At 46.5% G+C, this 18,626-nt stretch overlaps 1 protein-coding gene across 1 annotated transcript; it reads right to left on the bottom strand.

The window, feature by feature from the left end:
* On the bottom strand, positions 1-11,034 carry HRG (histidine rich glycoprotein). The gene is made up of 7 exons (XM_008266576.5): positions 10,834-11,034; positions 9,064-9,180; positions 8,217-8,307; positions 6,604-6,770; positions 5,268-5,345; positions 3,800-3,901; positions 1-960 (listed from the first exon to the last, which is right to left on the bottom strand). Exons 1-7 carry the CDS (start codon positions 11,014-11,016, stop codon positions 82-84), a joined length of 1,617 nt encoding a protein of 538 aa, XP_008264798.4. The 5' UTR covers positions 11,017-11,034; the 3' UTR covers positions 1-81.
* Positions 11,035-18,626: the final 7,592 nt, after the last annotated feature.

The following is an 18,626-nucleotide window of genomic DNA, read 5'->3' as shown; positions in this document are numbered from 1 at the left end:
TTTGCATTCATCATGGCCACATTTTATTTATGGTGCTAATACAGAATATCATTCATTGTTCCCCATCAAGGAAATCAGATTTCATTTTGGAAATGTAGATGGGAAAAACTTGGAGAGTTGTGCAAACTCACCATTGAACTCCTCTGGACATCGCTCAGAGGCTACCTGAGGGAAGGGCTGGATCTCGGGCTTTAGAGGGTGGGTGTGGTTCCGCAAGGAGAAGCTGGGGAAATTGGCTTCGGGAAGGGGAAGGACTTCACCTTTCTGCAGTGGAGGCAGTTGGTAAACAGACCCAATTCTTCTCCAGTGGAAGGGAAAGTGTCCTTTACCTGGACCTCTCTTTCCTGGGTGCTTAGGTGGTGGGCCATGGCCATGCTGATGGAGGTCTTGGGGACCTTCTTTATGGGATGGTGGGTCACAGGGTCCATGGTCATGGAAACCATGGCCATGGGGAGGATGTCCATGGGGAGGGGGCCCATGGGGAGGATGTCCATGGGGAGGGGGTCCATGAGGAGGATGTCCATGGGGAGGGGGTCCATGGGGGGGATGTCCATGGGGAGGAGGCCCATGGGGGTGATGTCCATGGGGAGGGGGCCCATGGGGGTGATGTCCATGGGGAGGGGGCCCATGGGGGTGATGTCCATGGGGAGGGGGCCCATGGGGGTGATGTCCATGGGGAGGGGGCCCATGGGGGTGATGTTCACTGAAATTACGATGATGAGGGAACCGATGGGTTTCATTGGTGCCAAAAGGGCGATGACGACATCTTGGCCCTGAAGGGGGAGAGAGTGGGGGCGTTCCACCTTGAGATGGTGGTCCTTCCGAGAAATCTTCCCCTTCTTGGGGAGGTGGGCATCCAAACTTATGTGGCTTGTGGGGATGATGATGATCTCTGGATCCATCAGTCCCAAGTGGAGTCTTGCCCAAATGGGGTCGAAAACCACTGATGTTTCCATGTTCCTGGTAAAGGACAGAGAAGTCAGTGTCATCGTGTGGCACTAAAGGAGGAGTTAGGTGTTTAACTTCATTAGAACACTGGTTCCCAAACTTCTGAATTTTGCACATCAATTTTTTTAAACAATCATATCTGTAGTTTCTTGTTGTTGTTAAAGATTTACTTTTGTTATTTTGAGAAAGAGAGAAATCTTCTATAAGCTGGTTCATTCCCCAGATGGCCACAATGGCCAGAGCTGGGCCAAGCCAAAGCCAGGAGTCAGCAGCTTTCTCCGGGTCTCCCACGCAGGTGCAGGGCACCAAGCACTTGGGTCATCTTTTACTGCTTTCCCAGGCTATTAGCAGGGAGCTGGGTTGGAAGAGGAGCACCCGGGACTTGAACTGGCACCATATATGGGATGCTGGAGCTGCAGGTGGTGGCTTTACCTTCTATGCCACAGCGCCAGCCCCTCACAAATCAGTTTAAAAAGTGGGTTACCTGGGGCCAAGGCTGGCTTCAGACTGGCCCAGCTCTGGCCATTGTAGCCATTTGGAGAAGTGAACCAATGGCTAGAAGATCGCTCCCTGCCTCCCCACCTCCCAATTCTGCCTTTCAAATAAATAAATCTTTTTTAAAAAGTGGGTTACCAATTTTTTAAACTTTTATCCAACAAAGTTGACATCTTAAATATAAACAAAATTTGTCACCTACCACCAACAGTATTTCACCAAAGGAGTAATATTTTGGCAAAAGGAAGGAAGGAAGGAAGGGAGGGAGGGAGGGAGGGAGGGAGGAAGGGGAAATCTCAGCATAAAGGAGAGTCTTTTAGATGGAATAAATATTATATCACGAAAAGCTTTATTCTCCTTATTTTTCTCATTTTAGCAGAAAGTGGAGAAACTATTATGGGATGGCACCTCTCTGTAGACTAACATTTGGAAAATGAGTATCTTATCATTGGTATTCTTAACATAGTTCTGTGACTTGATGATATCAACCTCCTTTACTCCTAAAGAATGAACACTTGGTTTTGTCACTCTCTGTCCAAATTTTAATTAAAAAAATAAATCTATAGAGTCATTCCATAGGGACAAAGTTTCCCTTTCCTTTATTCACTTGGAACATGGATGCTTGGATTAGTTTCAGGTTGTTTTGCTGATACAAAAAATACTGTAGAGGTGGACTTTTTACCCAGTGGTTAAGACAAAGGTCAGGACATCCCATCCCACAGTGGAGTATCTGGGTTTGACCGCTGGCTCCAGCTCCTGACTCCAGCTTCCTGCTAGTGCACACCCTGGGAGCAGTGGTGATGGTTCAAGTAATTGGATTCCTACCACTCATGTGGGAGACCTGGACTGGGTTTTTGGATCTTGGCTGCTTCTGTGGCCAGGGTCTATTCTGAGCATTTGGGGGACTGAACTCACAAATGGAAGCTCTCATTCCCCACCCCACCCACCAAATAAATAAAAAAGTTTAAAAAGTTAAAGTGTTGTACAGACTAGCTTTGTGGTCACCTATAAAACAGAACAAAACTTTCTGGGGTATATGTAGAAATTGTTTTATATAACTTTAAAAATTTTATTTTATTTATTTGAAATGGAGAGGGGACGGGGGAGGATGGTATCTTCCCTCTGCTGGTTCACTCAGCCAAGGCTGGGCCAGGTTGAAGCCAGGAGCCTGGAGTGTGGGTGGAAAGGACCAAGCTACTTGAACCATCACCTGCTGCCTCCCAGGGTGTTTGTTATCAAGAGGCTGGACTGGAAATGAGGTCAGGACTTGAACCCAGGCACTGTTATATGGACGGTGAGTGTCCCAGGTGACAATATAACCTCTATGCCAAATGCTAGTCCCTTTATATTCCTTTAAGTAATAAAATTGAGGCTGATTAATTTTCTTTAGGTTTTACACCTAATAATAAACATTAAAATTACCAAGTCTCAGTACTGATTACAAGGAACATTTTCAAATTCACTCAGGGCAGCTTTGAATTGGTTATGATTTTAATTCTCTGCCAAATCTTTTTTTTTTTTTTTTTTTTTTTTTGACAGAGTTAGTGAGAGAGAGAGAGACAGAGAGAAAGGTCTTCCTTTTTCCCTTGGTTCACTCCCCAAATGGCCGCCACGGCCGGCACACCGCGCTGATCCGAAGCCAGGAGCCAGGTACCTCCTCCTGGTCTCCCATGCGGGTGCAGGGCCCAAGGACCTGGGCCATCCTCCACTGCACTCCCAGGCCACAGCAGAGAGCTGGACTGGAAGAGGAGCAACCAGGACAGAATCTGGCACCTCGACCAAGACTAGAACCAGGGGTGCCGGTGCCGCAGGCGGAGGATTAGCCTAGTGAGCTGCGGTGCCAGCTCTGCCAAATCTTTTTCTTTCTTTCTTTTATTTATTTATTTTTTTGACAGGCAGAGTGGACAGTGAGAGAGAGAGACAGAGAGAAAGGTCTTCCTTTGCCGTTGGTTCACCCTCCAATGGCCGCCGTGGCCGGCGTGCTGCGGCTGGCGCACCGGCACACCACGCTGATCCGATGGCAGGAGCCAGGTACTTATCCTGGTCTGCCATGGGGTGCAGGGCCCAAGCACTTGGGCCATCCTCCACTGCACTCCCTGGCCACAGCAGAGAGCTGTCTGCCAAATCTTATCCCTTCTAATTCTTAGAATTTTTTACATACTTTTATGTTATGTTAGCAATTTCACTCCTTTGCCTAGAGGCCTGTTCTCTCTTTATTTCTCAGTACCCTCACCCCCAACCCCCACCTCCACTCTGCTGCGCCCACAGAGCTATAAAAACCAAATACCCTATGAGTGAGTGTGAAAATATCACTTAGTCTGGCGCTGCTCACGACGACGGCTACATAGCAACCCACCTCAAAGTTAAAGACTTCACAGCTTATAATAACGTCTTCTGGGTTTTCCAAGTCCGAGGCTTCTACATCAAAGGACAGATCTGCTCTGCAGAACCCAAAGGCCTACGAAGGAGAGAGATCCTGTTAGTGTGTGTGTGTGTCCAGCTAGAGGCATAGAATTCCAGATGTTCAGGAAAGAAACAGGAGCTTTGGAAAAATCAGGGCAACATCACATATCCGCTCCTGTTATTTTGCAAGCTTTCCTAATCACACTTTGGGGAAAAGTGCATGTCCCAAGGGATTCATTGCAAGTACACTAGCCCTGGGCTTCCCCGCGGCAGGTGGACAGGGATTCCACGTCGCTGCTGCCTGGCCTTTGAGCCAAGCCTTCTGCACTGAATACCCAGTTCCAAATTGTGTTGCACCTGGTTTCACCATTTACCAGCTGTGTGGATGCAGACAAGTTTCATGAATTTCTGAAAATTGTTCTTTGGACATTGGGCATCATGCTATCCACTCACAGATTGTGGGAGGGCCTAATTCAATGAGATAATGCCATGAAACACTTTGCCCTGAGCCTCTTCATGTCCAGCCCCACAGCTCTGCACTGGGTTGTCATCACCCCCACCAAGACAGTCAAGTGTTTATAGGGGGTCTGGGGGAGGGGAGGGAGGTATCATTTCCAGTGGCCCTAAGCAGGATTCCAGAACTGGCTCAGGTTGAAAATTTGAAAAAGCAAAAAAGAATTAATGAATGCTTCCAGTCAGAAAGAATGTCTTGTTAAACCTCAGAGAAGTCCTGAACTTGAAACTATCTCACCTCCTGACCCTCGCTAGTGAAGTGACCTGGGGCAAATGGCTACAATTCTAAGACCCTGTGTCCCAAGGAAATCCAGGAGACATTTCCTACTTCTCAGCAGGGTTGTTAAGAGGCTTCTACAAGGCAACAATGTGTGTGTGTGTGTGTATGTACGAGCACACAATGTGTGTTGTGTAAACCGTAATTCACCACACAAATGTCTGGTATTATTAAGATCTTCCTGCAGGTGCATGGGTAGCAATTTGTATATGATTGGGGGGAATCCCACTGGTAGGGACATGAGAACTGAATTCTATTCTCCCTTCTTGGCTACCTCCTCATTGTCTGGTGGGATCCCAGTGGGTGTCAATGAGACGGGATGAATGAAGGCACCTGGTGGGCAGGGTCTTCACACAGGCTGGCTGTTAGCTCAGCTTTTGATCCCCATGGGTTCAAAACTTCAGGTTTAGATTTTGGCACATGTGATGTATATTACAAAAATTACATTCTTGTGATTCACTTAAGGCTCTGTGCCTCAGTTTCTGCATCTGCAAATCAAGGTTTCAAAATAGCACGTGGCCTATAGGGCGGCGTGAGGGTGAGGAACATGTGTGAGGCACTTGGAAGGATGCGGGGTGGGGTGGAGGCTTCTCTGGGCGCTCCCAGGGTTTCAGATGTCTCTTGTACTCACGGGGTGTCTGTGGAAGTGAGACCTGGAGCAGTTCCTCACGGAGAAGTCCACATAGTAATTGGTTCTCTCTCCTCCTTTCTAGAAAAACATGGCATCAAGACAGCTTCAGAACAGAAAAAAGTAAAAGGAAAAAAGCACAGATCCCCACATCCATCTAGTGTATTTCTCCTTCCAGCCTTTCCCCAGATATGCTGCCCCATAATGTGTACATCTAAGTCTTTAATTTCCTAGGTATTGTTCTGTAACCTGCTCTCCCCTGTTAGCAATACATCTCCAACTTCCCCCAACGCACATGGGTCCACAGCACTCTTTTTAACAACTGCATTGTATTCATTCCATGGCTCCTGTGCTCCTTAATCTGTTTAACTTTGCATTTGCAAAATGTGTGATAAACATTAGCAGTTGTTGCACATGGCAACTGTGGCAGGGAGGTGCTGCAGTCCTTGGGCTGAGCCATAGGGAACAGTCTAGCTCTGGCCCATCACCAAGTGTGGAGAGGTAATTCCTCCAAGCCTCACTTTTCTATCCTGCAACGAAAGGTCTTTCGGAAGGTGATGGAAAACATGTAATACAGAAAATGATGCATGAAAAAAAAAAAAAAAAAAAAAAGGCCAGCGCCACGGCTCAACAGGCTAATCCTCCACCTGTGGCGCCGGGACACCGGGTTCTAGTCCCAGTCGGGGCGCCGGATTCTGTCCTGGGTGCCCCTCTTTCAGGCCAGCTCTCTGCTGTGGCTGGGGAGTACAGTGGAGGATGGCCCAAGTGCTTGGGCCCTGCACCCGCATGGGAGACCAGGAGAAGCACTGGCTCCTGGCTTCGGATCAGTGCGGTGTGCCGGCCGCGCCGGCCGCGGTGGCCATTGGAGGGTGAACCAACGGCAAAGGAAGACCTTTCTCTCTGTCTCTGTCTCTGTCTCTCTCTCACTGTCCACTCTGCCTGTCAAAAAAAAAAAAAAATGATGCATGCATTTCAGAACTTTCTTGCACACAAATAAACATCATTTAATTCCATTTCCCATAAAATGTTAAAGGTATGCAGAGGGCTCACATAACCCTAATATGTTCTTGTTTTTCCTCTTTTCCTTTTTGGATTTTTTCCTCCTGTATGTCAGAAATCTGCTGCCCTCCCTAAGCCCCCCGCCCCCGCACCGGCAAAAAGTAGAAACCTCACAGGAGAGCAGTGCTTTGAGACTTGTGGTCCATCATACCCCAAAGGCTGCAAACATCTAACAGGCAGCTGTCAAGTGGAGCAGTTAGAGAGGATGTGTTGCCCGGCTCACACCTATCAGGTTGGAGCTGGGGCCCTGGGGCTCCAGCTGTGCGCAGTGGAGACTCACCACCCTTGTGACTCGCTCTACCCGGTCCACTCTGAAAGAGGCATACGCCTCGCTTTCACTTTTGTACACCTCCAGGGCTTTGTCCGCGGATTTTCTGAAGGGCTCCGTGTCCTCGATGAAATCAAAGAGAACAGGACTGTCTTTAGTGTTGGCCAGGGCTGAAGAGACTAGAGGAAGAAAATGGCAGAGTCTCACTCACTGAGCCACAAACCTGGCAATGGCAACGCTGGGCCGCAAAATTTTACAGATAGACCACCTAAGGGTTGGAGAAGCTTAGTTAGTAACTTGTTCAAGATCAATTAGCTGACAGGAAGCTGAGCTAACTGCCCAAGTCTCTGCTGTGACCCCTGTTCTTGGTGCACCCCCATCCAATGCTCATGGAGCGCTAACATTTTAACGAACTTCTCCTGTCTGCCAAGGAGGTAGAAGCGTCATTCACGCAAAGTTTTGCCCAGAGAAAGAAGACACAGTTGAATCTTTTTTAAGGGTGTTGAATTTTTAGCTATTGAGTCATGTTAAGATTTGCTGCTGTGTGAAGGAATTCTGAGATGACTTCTTTTGCAAAAGTAAATCAGAAGAGCGTAGGACTGAGAGTAACACTGCCACGCTGGTCATGTCTTTGCCCCATCTTGGCTGTGTTGCCAGACCAAGTCATTGGACCTCTTTGAGCTTCACTTATTTTGTCTCTAAAATAAAAAGTAGCCTGATCTTTACGTCATAGCCCGCAGTGAGATTGAGGTCATATGTATAACTGCTTTGTAAACTGTTCAGTAATACATCCCATTCAAATGTTGAAGTCAATGCTCATTGAATGCTAAGTGCTCTGGGAAGTGTGGATCATCTTATTTAATTCTAGTAAGAACGCTAAGACCTAGTACTATTATTACCCTTATCACCTCATGTTACAAAGAAGGCTCACTTAAAATTTTAAGTAATTTGGCCGGCGCCGCGGCTCACCAGGCTAATCCTCCGCCTAGCGGCGCCGGCACACCGGGTTCTAGTCCCGGTTGGGGCGCCGGATTCTGTCCCGGTTGCCCCTCTTCCAGGCCAGCTCTCTGCTGTGGCCAGGGAGTGCAGTGGAGGATGGCCCAGGTGCTTGGGCCCTGCACCCCATGGGAGACCAGGAAAAGCACCTGGCTCCTGGCTCCTGCCATCGGATCAGCGTGGTGCGCCAGCCGCAGCGCGCCGGCCGCGGCGGCCATTGGAGGGTGAACCAACGGCAAAGGAAGACCTTTCTCTCTGTCTCTCTCTCACTGTCCACTCTGCCTGTCAAAAAAATAAAATAAAATAAAAATTTTAAGTAATTTGCTCCAAAGACCACTATTTAATGATGAGGCTGGAATTCCAACTCAAGCAAATCTGGCCTCAGGGCCTGTTTCCCCACTGATGTTACACTGTCTCCTACAGATCTTCCTTTTTTATATTGAATTTCTTTCAAGGAAAGTATTCCAGTAATGGGCAAACTCTCTCCCTTCTGTTCTCGAGAGAGAGATAACAGGACCCGTGACGGCAGGGTCTCTCTGACATGTACACCGTGGGATGTATTGAGTGCCATTAGATGACTGAATTCTAAATTGCTCTAGAATGAATCAGCCATGTAATAGATGACCTACCGGAACTCGTGGTGCAGTTAAAGTCATTCAATCTTAGAGTCTGATATTCATCCGAATATCTGGTAGCTATCACCTTACATTGCCCAATCACCTGTAAGAAAGGGGATTTTGAGTCATGGCACAATTCCTTCCTGATGTTAATAGAATGGAACAAGGAGGGGATGCAGTGTACTCCTACTATCCATTTAAAATGTGCTTGGGTTTTCCTTCACCAAAACCTGTCTCGAGCCTACATTTTCTTAGTCAAACCCTCATGAAAACCAGGGAGAAATTGTCTAAATGGATCATGACCATATTTCAAGAATTTTCAAGGGGGAAAAGCTGCTAAAAACTCCCAGATGTGTCAATCTCTCACTTCGCAGAAGTGAAATCTTATATCTGGGCTTCTTGGTCTTTGTGTTGTCCATCTGGGGCAGAGAGCTGGTACCTGAATATCCTGCCCAATGTGCAGAGCAAGACCCATGTCCTTGCTGCAGCTAATCCTTTTGGCCATCGCGGTGGATGGGACCAGTCTTCATGGGACACAATGACAAGTTCACTGTTCTCAGATCCATTAACTGTCAGCGATGGAAAGGATGTTAGAGTCCATCTACTCCAAATCCTTTCTCCTATCTTACAGTGGAGGAGATTGAATCTAGGGATGCATGGTCCCACAAGACCACAAACCCTGCTGACTTGTCTTGAGCTGGGTTCCCAGGGATGGCTCTCATGAAAGCACCCTCAAGGTCAATTTCTTGAGTCTCAGGGAATATGCTGCTCTTATTCTTTGTGCTGGATTAGCTCAGGAGTGGCTACCTGGAGGAAGCAGAGTAGATGGATGGAGGGGTATGGCACCCTGTGTACTTACGTCAAGAGATGGACGTTTAGTAAGATCTGGGTCACAGTCTTCCCAGTGTTTCCTGGATAGCACTGAACAGTCAGTCTCTTTCACATCTAAGACTAAATAGTAGACAGTGGCAGATTCCTGAGGAGCGCAAAGAGAGTAACAGGTGAGTAGCATGTGGGAGCCAGAGATTTTTAAGAATAAATGCAATTTTTCTATTTCTTAAACAGAATTCTTGTTCCTTGCCGAATCTTGGCTGATATCCTCCCTTTTAGTCCTTTGATCTGTTTGTTCAAATAAATAGCTACAAAGAGTTTTTCCCAAATATTCTTTTCAACAGGTCATGATGTTTCTTCTACCCATGAGCTTGAAAAAGCTAGTCACTAAATGGTAGCAGGGGTTTGGGTGGAAGTGGTGAAGATACATGCCCAGAATTGCAAATAATGACAGCCACACCAATGCCTCCAATCTACACTAGCAGCTGTGTCCGCTGGTCTGGCTCTGTTCCTGATTTTGGATTTCCAGCCTTGATTTCAACTCACCCAAAGCTAAGTCTACTCTCTTCTCTTAGAAAGCAGCTGCCTCTCTCAATTCCCTTGTCTTTGTCAATGGCACCCTTAATTACTTAATGCCTTAAGCTCTAGCTTAAAAGATGTACAGCAATCTTGATTTTTTTTCTTTGCTTTGCTTTTGGTAACCACTGGACAGCAGTGAATGGTGACTGGTCTTTCATGTCTATTCCTCATTGTTAGTGCCCTGATTCCCACTGCCTGGCGCTTGCCCTCATTTCCTCATTTCTGAATGCATGCATCTGCTTCCTAATTCAGGTCTCTGCCTCCATCTCCCCAGGGCACGTGGTGCACCAGCTGCCCACCACCCCCTGCTTTCCCTCCCCCACCAGAGAGTGCTCGACAGATTCCCCGTCTGTGCTGCACCTCTGCTAGAGAGCCTGGAATGGGACTGACGCTCACTAAGTTGTGGGTTAAATCTTAAGTTCCTGTATTCCTGTTCTCTGCCACCTACAGTGCCTCCCTCTATAATACTTTAACATGGTGATTATTCCACTTCTCCCAGTAGTATGCCACAGTCTGGCCTCCCTGATTTCCTGCCATTCCACCGAAGAGAGGGTAGGTTATTTTGGGGCAGGGTTGAGTGGAGATTTCAGCACCCCTCCAAAATCTTTGTCAGCCCAAGTTCACTCCAAAGAAGCATAGAGCTGAGTGAGAACAGTAGCTTGCTTGGCTTTCAGATAAACCCACAGTCTCTCTTGCACCCTCTGGCTGCTCCAGAGCCCATACCACCCTTCTGGATTGCGCCTGATTAGGTTCAATTCCTGCCTAACGTCCTTCTTTCTGACCTCCTACCCGCCCACCCAGAGACAACGTGACCGGGACTCACCTTTACCCAGGCCTTCTTTCCTACTCAAGTCCTCCCCATTCTTCAGCATGCAACTGAAGCATTCTCCCACCCAGCCCTCATGACACGGCTGCACAGCTATAGCACACTCTTGGCACTAGAATAGCTCTTATACAGTTTGCCTATGTGTGCCAGCAAACCGTGCCAGCACGGTTTATTGTAACTTTTCTCTGCACAAGTACTTGTAAGTACTGAGGGATTGACTTATCCATAAGGACATATGAACAGCAAGCATAAATTTGAAGGAAGAACAATCTAGAGCAGCTACAAAGCTAAACAGAAAGCCATTCATTGTGCAGAGCAGCAGGCTTGGGGGCCAGAGTCACATTCGCCTGGGTATGATCTCCCAGCTGAGCTCTGCCATTGGTGATTCCTCACCGCTCCGTCCAAGTGGGCATCAGCGACTCGCAGCAACTGGAAAAGGTAGCCATCCCGTCGCCATTTATTGATCAGGTCTAGAGCTTTCTCAGCCAAGGGCTTGGTAGTTTTGCAGTCAGTGGGAGTCAAAGCCCACGAACACTGCAGTGTGGCCAAAAGCAGTGCTGCAGTGAGCGCCTTCATTGTGTTAAACCATCCTTTGATGTGATCTTCAACAGCAGAGAATTTTATACAGGCTTTCTGAAACCCACACCATGTGCACGCACGCGCGTGCACACACACACACACACATACTCATGTGACCAAAGTCTTTCTACATTTTGTTGTGTAACTGGGGCTGTTCACCTTGACCCCTGGTTCAAATACTCATCAGCAGGCTGTAAATGATTAGTGGGTCCCGAGGGCAGAGAGTTGAGCCACAGGTGAAACTGTGATCTGCACAAATCTGGATACTTCCGGCTCATAGTGGATCCAAAGTGTGCTTTTGCCTACAGCACTGGCTGTTGTGGGTATGGCGCCTGGAGTACGAATAAAGTAGCCTTCTTTCTGTCTTCTCAGCTGGGAATGGTCACTGTGGTTCCCCTCTTTGAATTAGGCACCCACACTCAGTGGAGTGCAACTGTGCTATTTAATGGAGGGCCTAGACAATCAGCATCATGAAGGGAACTGATTTCAGGTGCGGCAGAGTGACCAGAGGCCCTTGCTTTGGAATCCAATCTGAATTCCCACCCCTGAGTGCCTTTGGGGTGTAGGGTAGTGGTTCCCAGCCTCGGCTTCATATGAGAGTCCTAGTGTCCAAGACTCTCTCCAGAACAGCTAAACCTGAGTCTTTGTGGGTGGACCTGAGGCCTGAAAGTTTTACAGTTCCCAAGAACCTTCAGGTAACAGTCATATTTGAGCACTACAAGAACTCCAGCCAGAACCGAAGGGAAGGAAAAACCTTGAAGGGAGGAAAAAAAGGGAGCAGGTAATGAAAAGTAGACAATCCTCTCAAGAGTCACATGTTGGTTTTGTGAGTGCTAAAATGGAAAAAACACATTCTGAATACTGTTTGAGAGTGAACCTTTTTCTGAAATATTTACTTTGGGGCCAGCATTGTGGCATAGTAGGCTAAGTCGCCACCTGTGATGCCAGCACCCCATATGGGCATTGGTTCATGTTCTGGCTGTTCCACTTCTGATCTGGCTCCCTGTTAATGCACCTGGAAAGTGGCAGAGGACTGCCCAAGGGCTTGGGCCCCTACAACCACATGGAAAACCTGAAAGAAGGGGTCTTCCCTTGTATGTATGGAAGAGATCTCCCAGGAGGAAGGAAGCCAGAGAGATTCTGGGACCAGGTTTGCTCTTTTTAGAAAAACCCACTTTAAAAAAAAAAAGATTTATTTATTTATTTGAAAGAGTTACACAGAGAGAGGAGAGGGAGGGAGGGAGAGAGAGAGAGAGAGAGAGAGAGAGAGAGGTTTTCCATCCGATGGTTCACTCCCCAATTGGCCGCAATGGCCAGAGCTGTGCCCATCTGAAGCCAGGAGCCAGGAGCTTCTTCCGGGTCTGCCACTTGGGTGCAGGGGCCCAAGGCCTTGGGCCATCTTCTACTGCTTTCCCAGGTCATAGCAGAGAGCTGGATGGGAAGTAGAGCAGCCGTGCCTCAAACTGGTGCCCACATGGGATGCCGGCACTGCAGGCCAGGGCTTTAACCCATTATACCACAGTGCCAGTCCCAGAAAAAGCCACTTTCTCAGGAAGTAATCAAGCTCCCACCAGAACGCCGTTAATCTTCTCTGGGGCTGATGACCTAGTGACCTAATCATCCACCACTTGGCCCCACTTCCTCCTTTTAGCACCCCTCAGTACAGCGGCAATGGGGACCAAGTTTCCAGCAAAGGAAACTTTGGGGGACATACCCCACATTCAAACCATAGCTGCTGTAATTGCTGTACCGGCTACACCTGATGTGGTCCCCTGGGCAAAAATAAATAAATAAATAAAAATAAAAAATAAGTGGTGTACACCAGGAGGTGGGAATACGGGCTAGATGGAACGAGGCGCTAAGAATGAAAATGTACTTTCCATCTGCCAAGACTTAGAGGTACCTGTGGGAGTCATGCAACCTCTTAAAAGAGATTTATTTATTTGAAAGGCAGAATGGCAGAGAGAGAGAGAGAGAGAGGGAGAGGGAGAGGGAGAGGGAGAGGGAGAGGGAGAGGGAGAGGGAGAGGGAGAGGGAGAGGGAGAGGGAGAGGGAGATTAGAGATATTTTCCATCTCCTGCTTTGCTCCCCAAATGGCTACAACAGCCGAAACCGGGAAACAGAAACTCCATTAGGGTCTCCCACATGAGTGGCAGGAACTCAAGTGCTTGAGCCATTGTCCACTGCTTCCCAGGTGCATTAGCAGGGAGCTGGATCAGAAGCAGAGTAGCAAGGACTTGGAGCAGCACTCTGATATGGGGTGCTGACATCTCGAGTGGTGGCAAAACTCACTGCGCCATAACGCCTGCCCCAACTTTATCAAATCTTAGAGACAGTGCCAACGATGCCATCTCAGTAACTAGGTAGCTTCAGGCGAGTTGTCTCAGAAAGCCTATTAAGGTTGTGATGGTGATGGTCGGGAGGAGGCAGAACAGTGGGAGAGGAGAGAGATTCTGTCTTGAGGAACGGCATGATGATCTAGGAAGTCATGTGTGACTTGAGGGACGCTTCCTGGGCAATCCCGAGCCAGAGAATGGCCTCAGATGTGAAAATGGGAAGGGGATGGTGGCTTTTCCTCAGATGGTATCCGGGCCCCCCTCATGTGGGTAGATCTTTGCTTCCTAGATGGCCTGACCACAATACCAGAAAGTCGGCTAACAGAATCTTTACCCTTAAAATGTTTTTACTCAGAATAGAATGTATGCTCGTTACGAAACGTGGAAAATACGAGAAGTGTAAGGAGAATTCACCTCTAAATCCATCACCATGAGAAAAACAACTATGTGTAATACATAATTTCTCTCTTTTTTTAAAAGGTTTATTTACTTATTTTGAGAGGCAGAGCTACAGACAGAGAGAGGGAGAGACACAGAGAGAGGTCTTCCTTCCACTGGTTCACTCCCCAAATGACCGCAGTGGTCGGAGCTGGGCAGATCCAAAACCAGGAGCCAGGAGCTTCTTCTGGGTCCCCCACACCAGTGTAGGGGCCCAAGCACATGGGTCATTTACTGTTTTCCTAGGCCATCAGCAGGGAGCTGGATTAGAAGAGGAGCAGCTGGGACACAAACTGGTGCCCATATGGGATGCTGGTGCCACAGGCAGAGGCTTAGCCACAGTGCTGGCTCCTTCCTCATGTTTGTTAACTTGACTACATCCCATGTGTGTGTTTGGCATTGTTGGACATATTCTATGTAGACAAGTGCTTTGTGTACCTCCTCTGAGGCTGAGTATTTATTCACTTACAACCTCTAATTTTTCAGGTATTAATCAAAATCACATGGCTGTAGGCATCAGAAATGCTGTTTATCTTTTGTTTTAGGATTTAAAAATTTTGAGTTGTTTTAATTATGCATATTTTAAACATAACCATAATCCCTGCACAAAATAAACAAAAAACAGAGTCTTAGAGAATATTATAAATAAAAATGAGGTCTATCTCCATTAACTCAAACCCTTTCCCAAAGACTTTGAACAATCCCTTGTTATATATGACTTAAACTATATTTTCCTTTGAGGTTAGATATTCTTCAAAAAGACTATTTTCAGCGAGTATGTGGTATTTTGTGCTGTTTGAGTGTTCACATATTTAACATTCTCTTATTCCAGACCATGTATGTTGTTTCCAGTCATTTGGTCTTATAAGTAACACTGCAGTGGACATCCTTTCAAATCTCTCATCATTTCTTTGGGAGTCTCCTGATCAGTTGACAGAATTTTTATAACATTCAAGATTTTTCTGTAATGGGAGTCACTTTGTAAAAAAATATTCAATTTTTATCAGATATATAAAGAACCTGTGTTATTAATTTATTTTTTAAAATAGTCTCCTTTCATAGAGCAGTTTTAGGTTCACAGAAAAATTGAGTAGAAAGTACTGAGAGTTTCCATATCCCTGCCAACTCCCCCACACCCAGGGACAGCCGCCCCCACTGTAAACATTTGAATGAGGACACATTTGTTGCAATCAATATAACTACAATGACTCATCACTATCACCCAAAGTCCACCGTCTACATTGGGGTTCACCCTTGATGTTTACAGTCTGAGTTTTGACAAATATCTCATGACCCGCACCCACCATTGTAGTATCATGCCGAAGGTTTCACTGCCCTGAGTACCGTCTGTGCTCCATCTGTCATTCGTCCCTCCCATTCCTCTGGTGCCTGCAAACCACTGGTCTTCTTGCCGATTCATAGTGTTGTCTTTTCCAGATTCACACTGTATGGAGCCGGGCTCTGCGTAGTCTTCTCAGAGTGGCATAGTCCATTTAGTCATATGTATTTCAGGTTCCTCCATGTCTGTCCAGGGCTTGATAGCTCCTGGTTGCTTTTTTAAAAGTGCGGTAGGGAAGTTCCAACTTTCCCTTTGCAGGTTGGTAACTAGAGTCCATGGAAACAAACTGACAGTAGACAGATTAACAGGAGAAAAAACATGCAAATTATTAATGTGCATATGTGCATGGGAACCATACAAAACATGAAACCCATATAACGGCCAGGTGGTGGTGAGACTTAAATACCCTCTTCGCAGTAGGGAGGGAAGTAGGTGGCCAAGGGCAGTTTCAGAGGGGGAAGTGAATGATTTTTAGGGGAATTGAATGGGCCAAAGAACAATGTCCTGGAACAAAGCTCCCTGGGCTCTGGGTGTATCGTGTGGTTTTCAGCCTCTTCCTCTCTGACAGGAGTTTAATGTTCCTGGTTTTATAACATTTCAGCAAGGAGACTTGAAGGCAATTGGGTTCCTGTTTGGCAGACTGGTCTTTTGGAAGGTGGGGACATAGGGAACACCCTTGCCTGAATTTGCTGCTTCCTGGGGGATCTCAGTTTGAAGTCCGTGGTGACATATGTCAGGGTTTTGTTTTCTGAGCCTGAATTACACCGAATACTACATTATCTGGATTGCCTACAATCTATCTATTCACCTCCTATAAAACACTTTGTTGCTTTCAATTAGGGATAGATCTGCTATAAACTTCCACGTGTGAGTTTTTGGGGGACATAAGTTTCAACTTATTTGAATAAAATCTAAGGAGTCTGATTGTTGGATTCTATGGTTAAGAGTATTTAGGTTTTTTTAAAATATTTATTTATTTATTTGAAAGTCAGAGTTATACAGAGAGAGGAGAGGCAGAGAGAGAGAAAGAGAGAGAGGTTTTCCATCCGAGGGTTCACTCCCCAGATGGCTGCAACTGCCAGAGCTATGCCCATCCAAAGCCAGGAGCCAGGAGCCTCCCCTGGATCTCCCATGTGGGCGCAGGTGCCCAAAGACCCGGGCCATCCTCCACCGCTCTCCCAGGCCATAGCAGAGAGCTGGACCAGAAGTAGAGCAACCAGGTCTTGAACTGGCGCCCATATGGGATACCGGCGCTTCAGGCCAGGACGTTAACCCGCTGTGCCACAGCGCCGGCCCCAAGAGTATTTAGTTTTGGAGGAGGTGGCCAAAGCTCCTTGCAAAGTACTGTACCATTTTGTATTCCCATCAGCGATAGAATGGGAGGGTTCCTGTTGTTCTAGGTCCTCACCAGCATTTGATACTGTCAGTGGTTGGGATTTTGAATATTTTAACAGGTGTGTACTTGCATTTTATTGTTTTAATTTGTATTTCCTTGATGACATGTGTGCAATTGCAGCATCTTTCCGTATGCTAACTTAACATCTTCCTATCCTTTTTGGTAAGGTTCAGATCTTTTGACAATTTTTAATTGGGTTCATTTTTCTATGGTTTCAAAGCTTCATCAGTGCTAATTCTTAATGCCACCTGACTACAAATGCTGAACTCCTAAAGTTTCAGCTGATTTGTGTTAGCGAGTTGTAAACAACTGATTGATCACTAGGGCTTGAAATTGAAGGATATGGGTTAGCTTGTTAGGACCGACAGTTAGGGAAGTGGCATCTGAGAGCTGAGCCAGAGGAGAGCAACCTGATTGGAGCCTGAAAGGGAGGGACGAGAGATGTAGGAGAAAACCCCGAGGACGTGGGATGACGTCCACTGGTACAAGTTCACAGCACAGGTAAGGGTCAGCAGTGCCTTATGGTTTACCTTGAGCCAGAATTTAATATTTTGGGCTCTTGCCATTTACTTAGACAAGAATTCTAAGCACTGGCCCAAACAAGACACGCAACATGGTAAAGTTTAGGATTTATTTGGAAAGTGAAAAAAATACACAGGAACATGGGGACTTTGTTGGGGGAAAGTGGGTCAGAAAGAGTAAATGGGGCGTTCCATTCCAGCCTCTTCCAGGGAGCAGCGCAGAGACTGCAAGCGAGAGGGGCAGTGGGCAGAAGAGTGGGTGGGCAGAGAAGCAGGCAAGAGAAGCGGCAGAATGGGGGCTGGCTCAGCGTGTTCCAGCCTCTTTTCTACTTCCAAAAGGGGAGTGGTTATGTAGTCTGATTGACAGGTGGGTGGATACAGGTGAGATCATACAGGGGACAGGGGGAGTGGACTCCAGCTCAGAAGCCTAATTCTTTTTTTTTTTTTTTAATAAATATAAATTTCCAAAGTACAGCTTTTGGATTACAGTGGCTTTTTCCCCCCATAACTTCCCTCCCACCCGCAACCTTCCCATCTCCCACTCCTTCTCCCATTCCATACACATCAAGATTCATTTTCAATTATCTTTATATACAGAAGATCAATTTAGTATATATTAAGTAAAGATTTCAACAGTTTGCACCCACACAGAAGCACGAAGTGTAAAGTACTATTTGAGTACTAATTATAGCATTAATTTACATTGTACAACACATTAAGGACAGAAATCCTACATGGGGAGTAAGTGCACAGTGACTCCTGTTGTTGACTTAACAATTGACACTCTTGTTTATGGCATCGGTAATCACCCTAGGCTCTTGTCATGAGTTGCCAAGGATATGGAAGCCTTTTGAGTTTGCCAACTCTGATCTTATTTAGACAAGGTCATAGTCAAAGTGGAAGTTCTCTCCTCCCTTCAGAGAAAGGTACCTCCTTTTTTGATGGCCTGTTCTTTCCACTGGAATCTCACTCTCAGAGATCTTTCATTTAGCTGTTTTTGTTTTGTTTTGTTTTGTTTTCAGAGTGTCTTGGCTTTCCATGCCTAAAATACTCTCATGGGCTCTTCAGCCAGATCCGAATGCCTTAAGGGCTGATTCTGAGACCAGAGTGCTGTTTAGGACATCTGCCATTCTATGAGTCTGCTGTGTATCCTGCTTCCCATGTTGGATCATTCTCTCCTTTTTAATTCTTTCAGTGAGTATTAGCAGACACTAGTCTTGTTTATGTGATCCCTTTGACTCTTATTCCTTTCATTATAATCAATTGTGAACTGAAACTGATCACTTTGACTAGTGCGATGGCATTGGTACATGCCACCATGATGGGATTGAATTGGAATCCCCTGGCACATTTCTAATTCTACCGTTTGGGGCAAGTCCGATTGAGCATGTCCCAAACTGTACATCTCCTCCCTCTCTTATTCCCATTCTTATATTTAACAGAGATCACTTTTAAGTTAAATTTAAACACCTAAGAATAATTGTGTGTTAATTAAAGAGTTCAACCAATAGTATTAAGTAGAACAAAAAAAAATACTAAAAGGGATAAAGTATTAAGTTGTTCCTCGACAGTCAGGA

Source organism: Oryctolagus cuniculus, chromosome 4 (assembly GCF_051225735.1).
Source record: "Oryctolagus cuniculus isolate XC-2025 breed Fujian yellow rabbit chromosome 4, ASM5122573v1, whole genome shotgun sequence".
Lineage (NCBI taxonomy): Eukaryota > Metazoa > Chordata > Mammalia > Lagomorpha > Leporidae > Oryctolagus > Oryctolagus cuniculus.
Note: the sequence above shows the minus strand (reverse complement) of the source record. Positions and strands in the feature narration are given on the sequence as shown.

Bases quoted from the DNA above. Each gene is read 5' to 3' on its own strand.
- HRG (XM_008266576.5), bottom strand. From the start codon at position 11,016: ATGAAGGCGCTCACTGCAGCACTGCTTTTGGCCACACTGCAGTGTTCG. The intron at 9,181-10,833 runs GTGAGGAATCAC...TGCGCTCCTCAG, and splicing joins ATGCCCACTTGGACGGAGCG to GAATCTGCCACTGTCTACTA. The intron at 3,902-5,267 runs GTGAGTACAAGA...TCTCCTTCGTAG, and splicing joins CTCACTTCCACAGACACCCC to GCCTTTGGGTTCTGCAGAGC.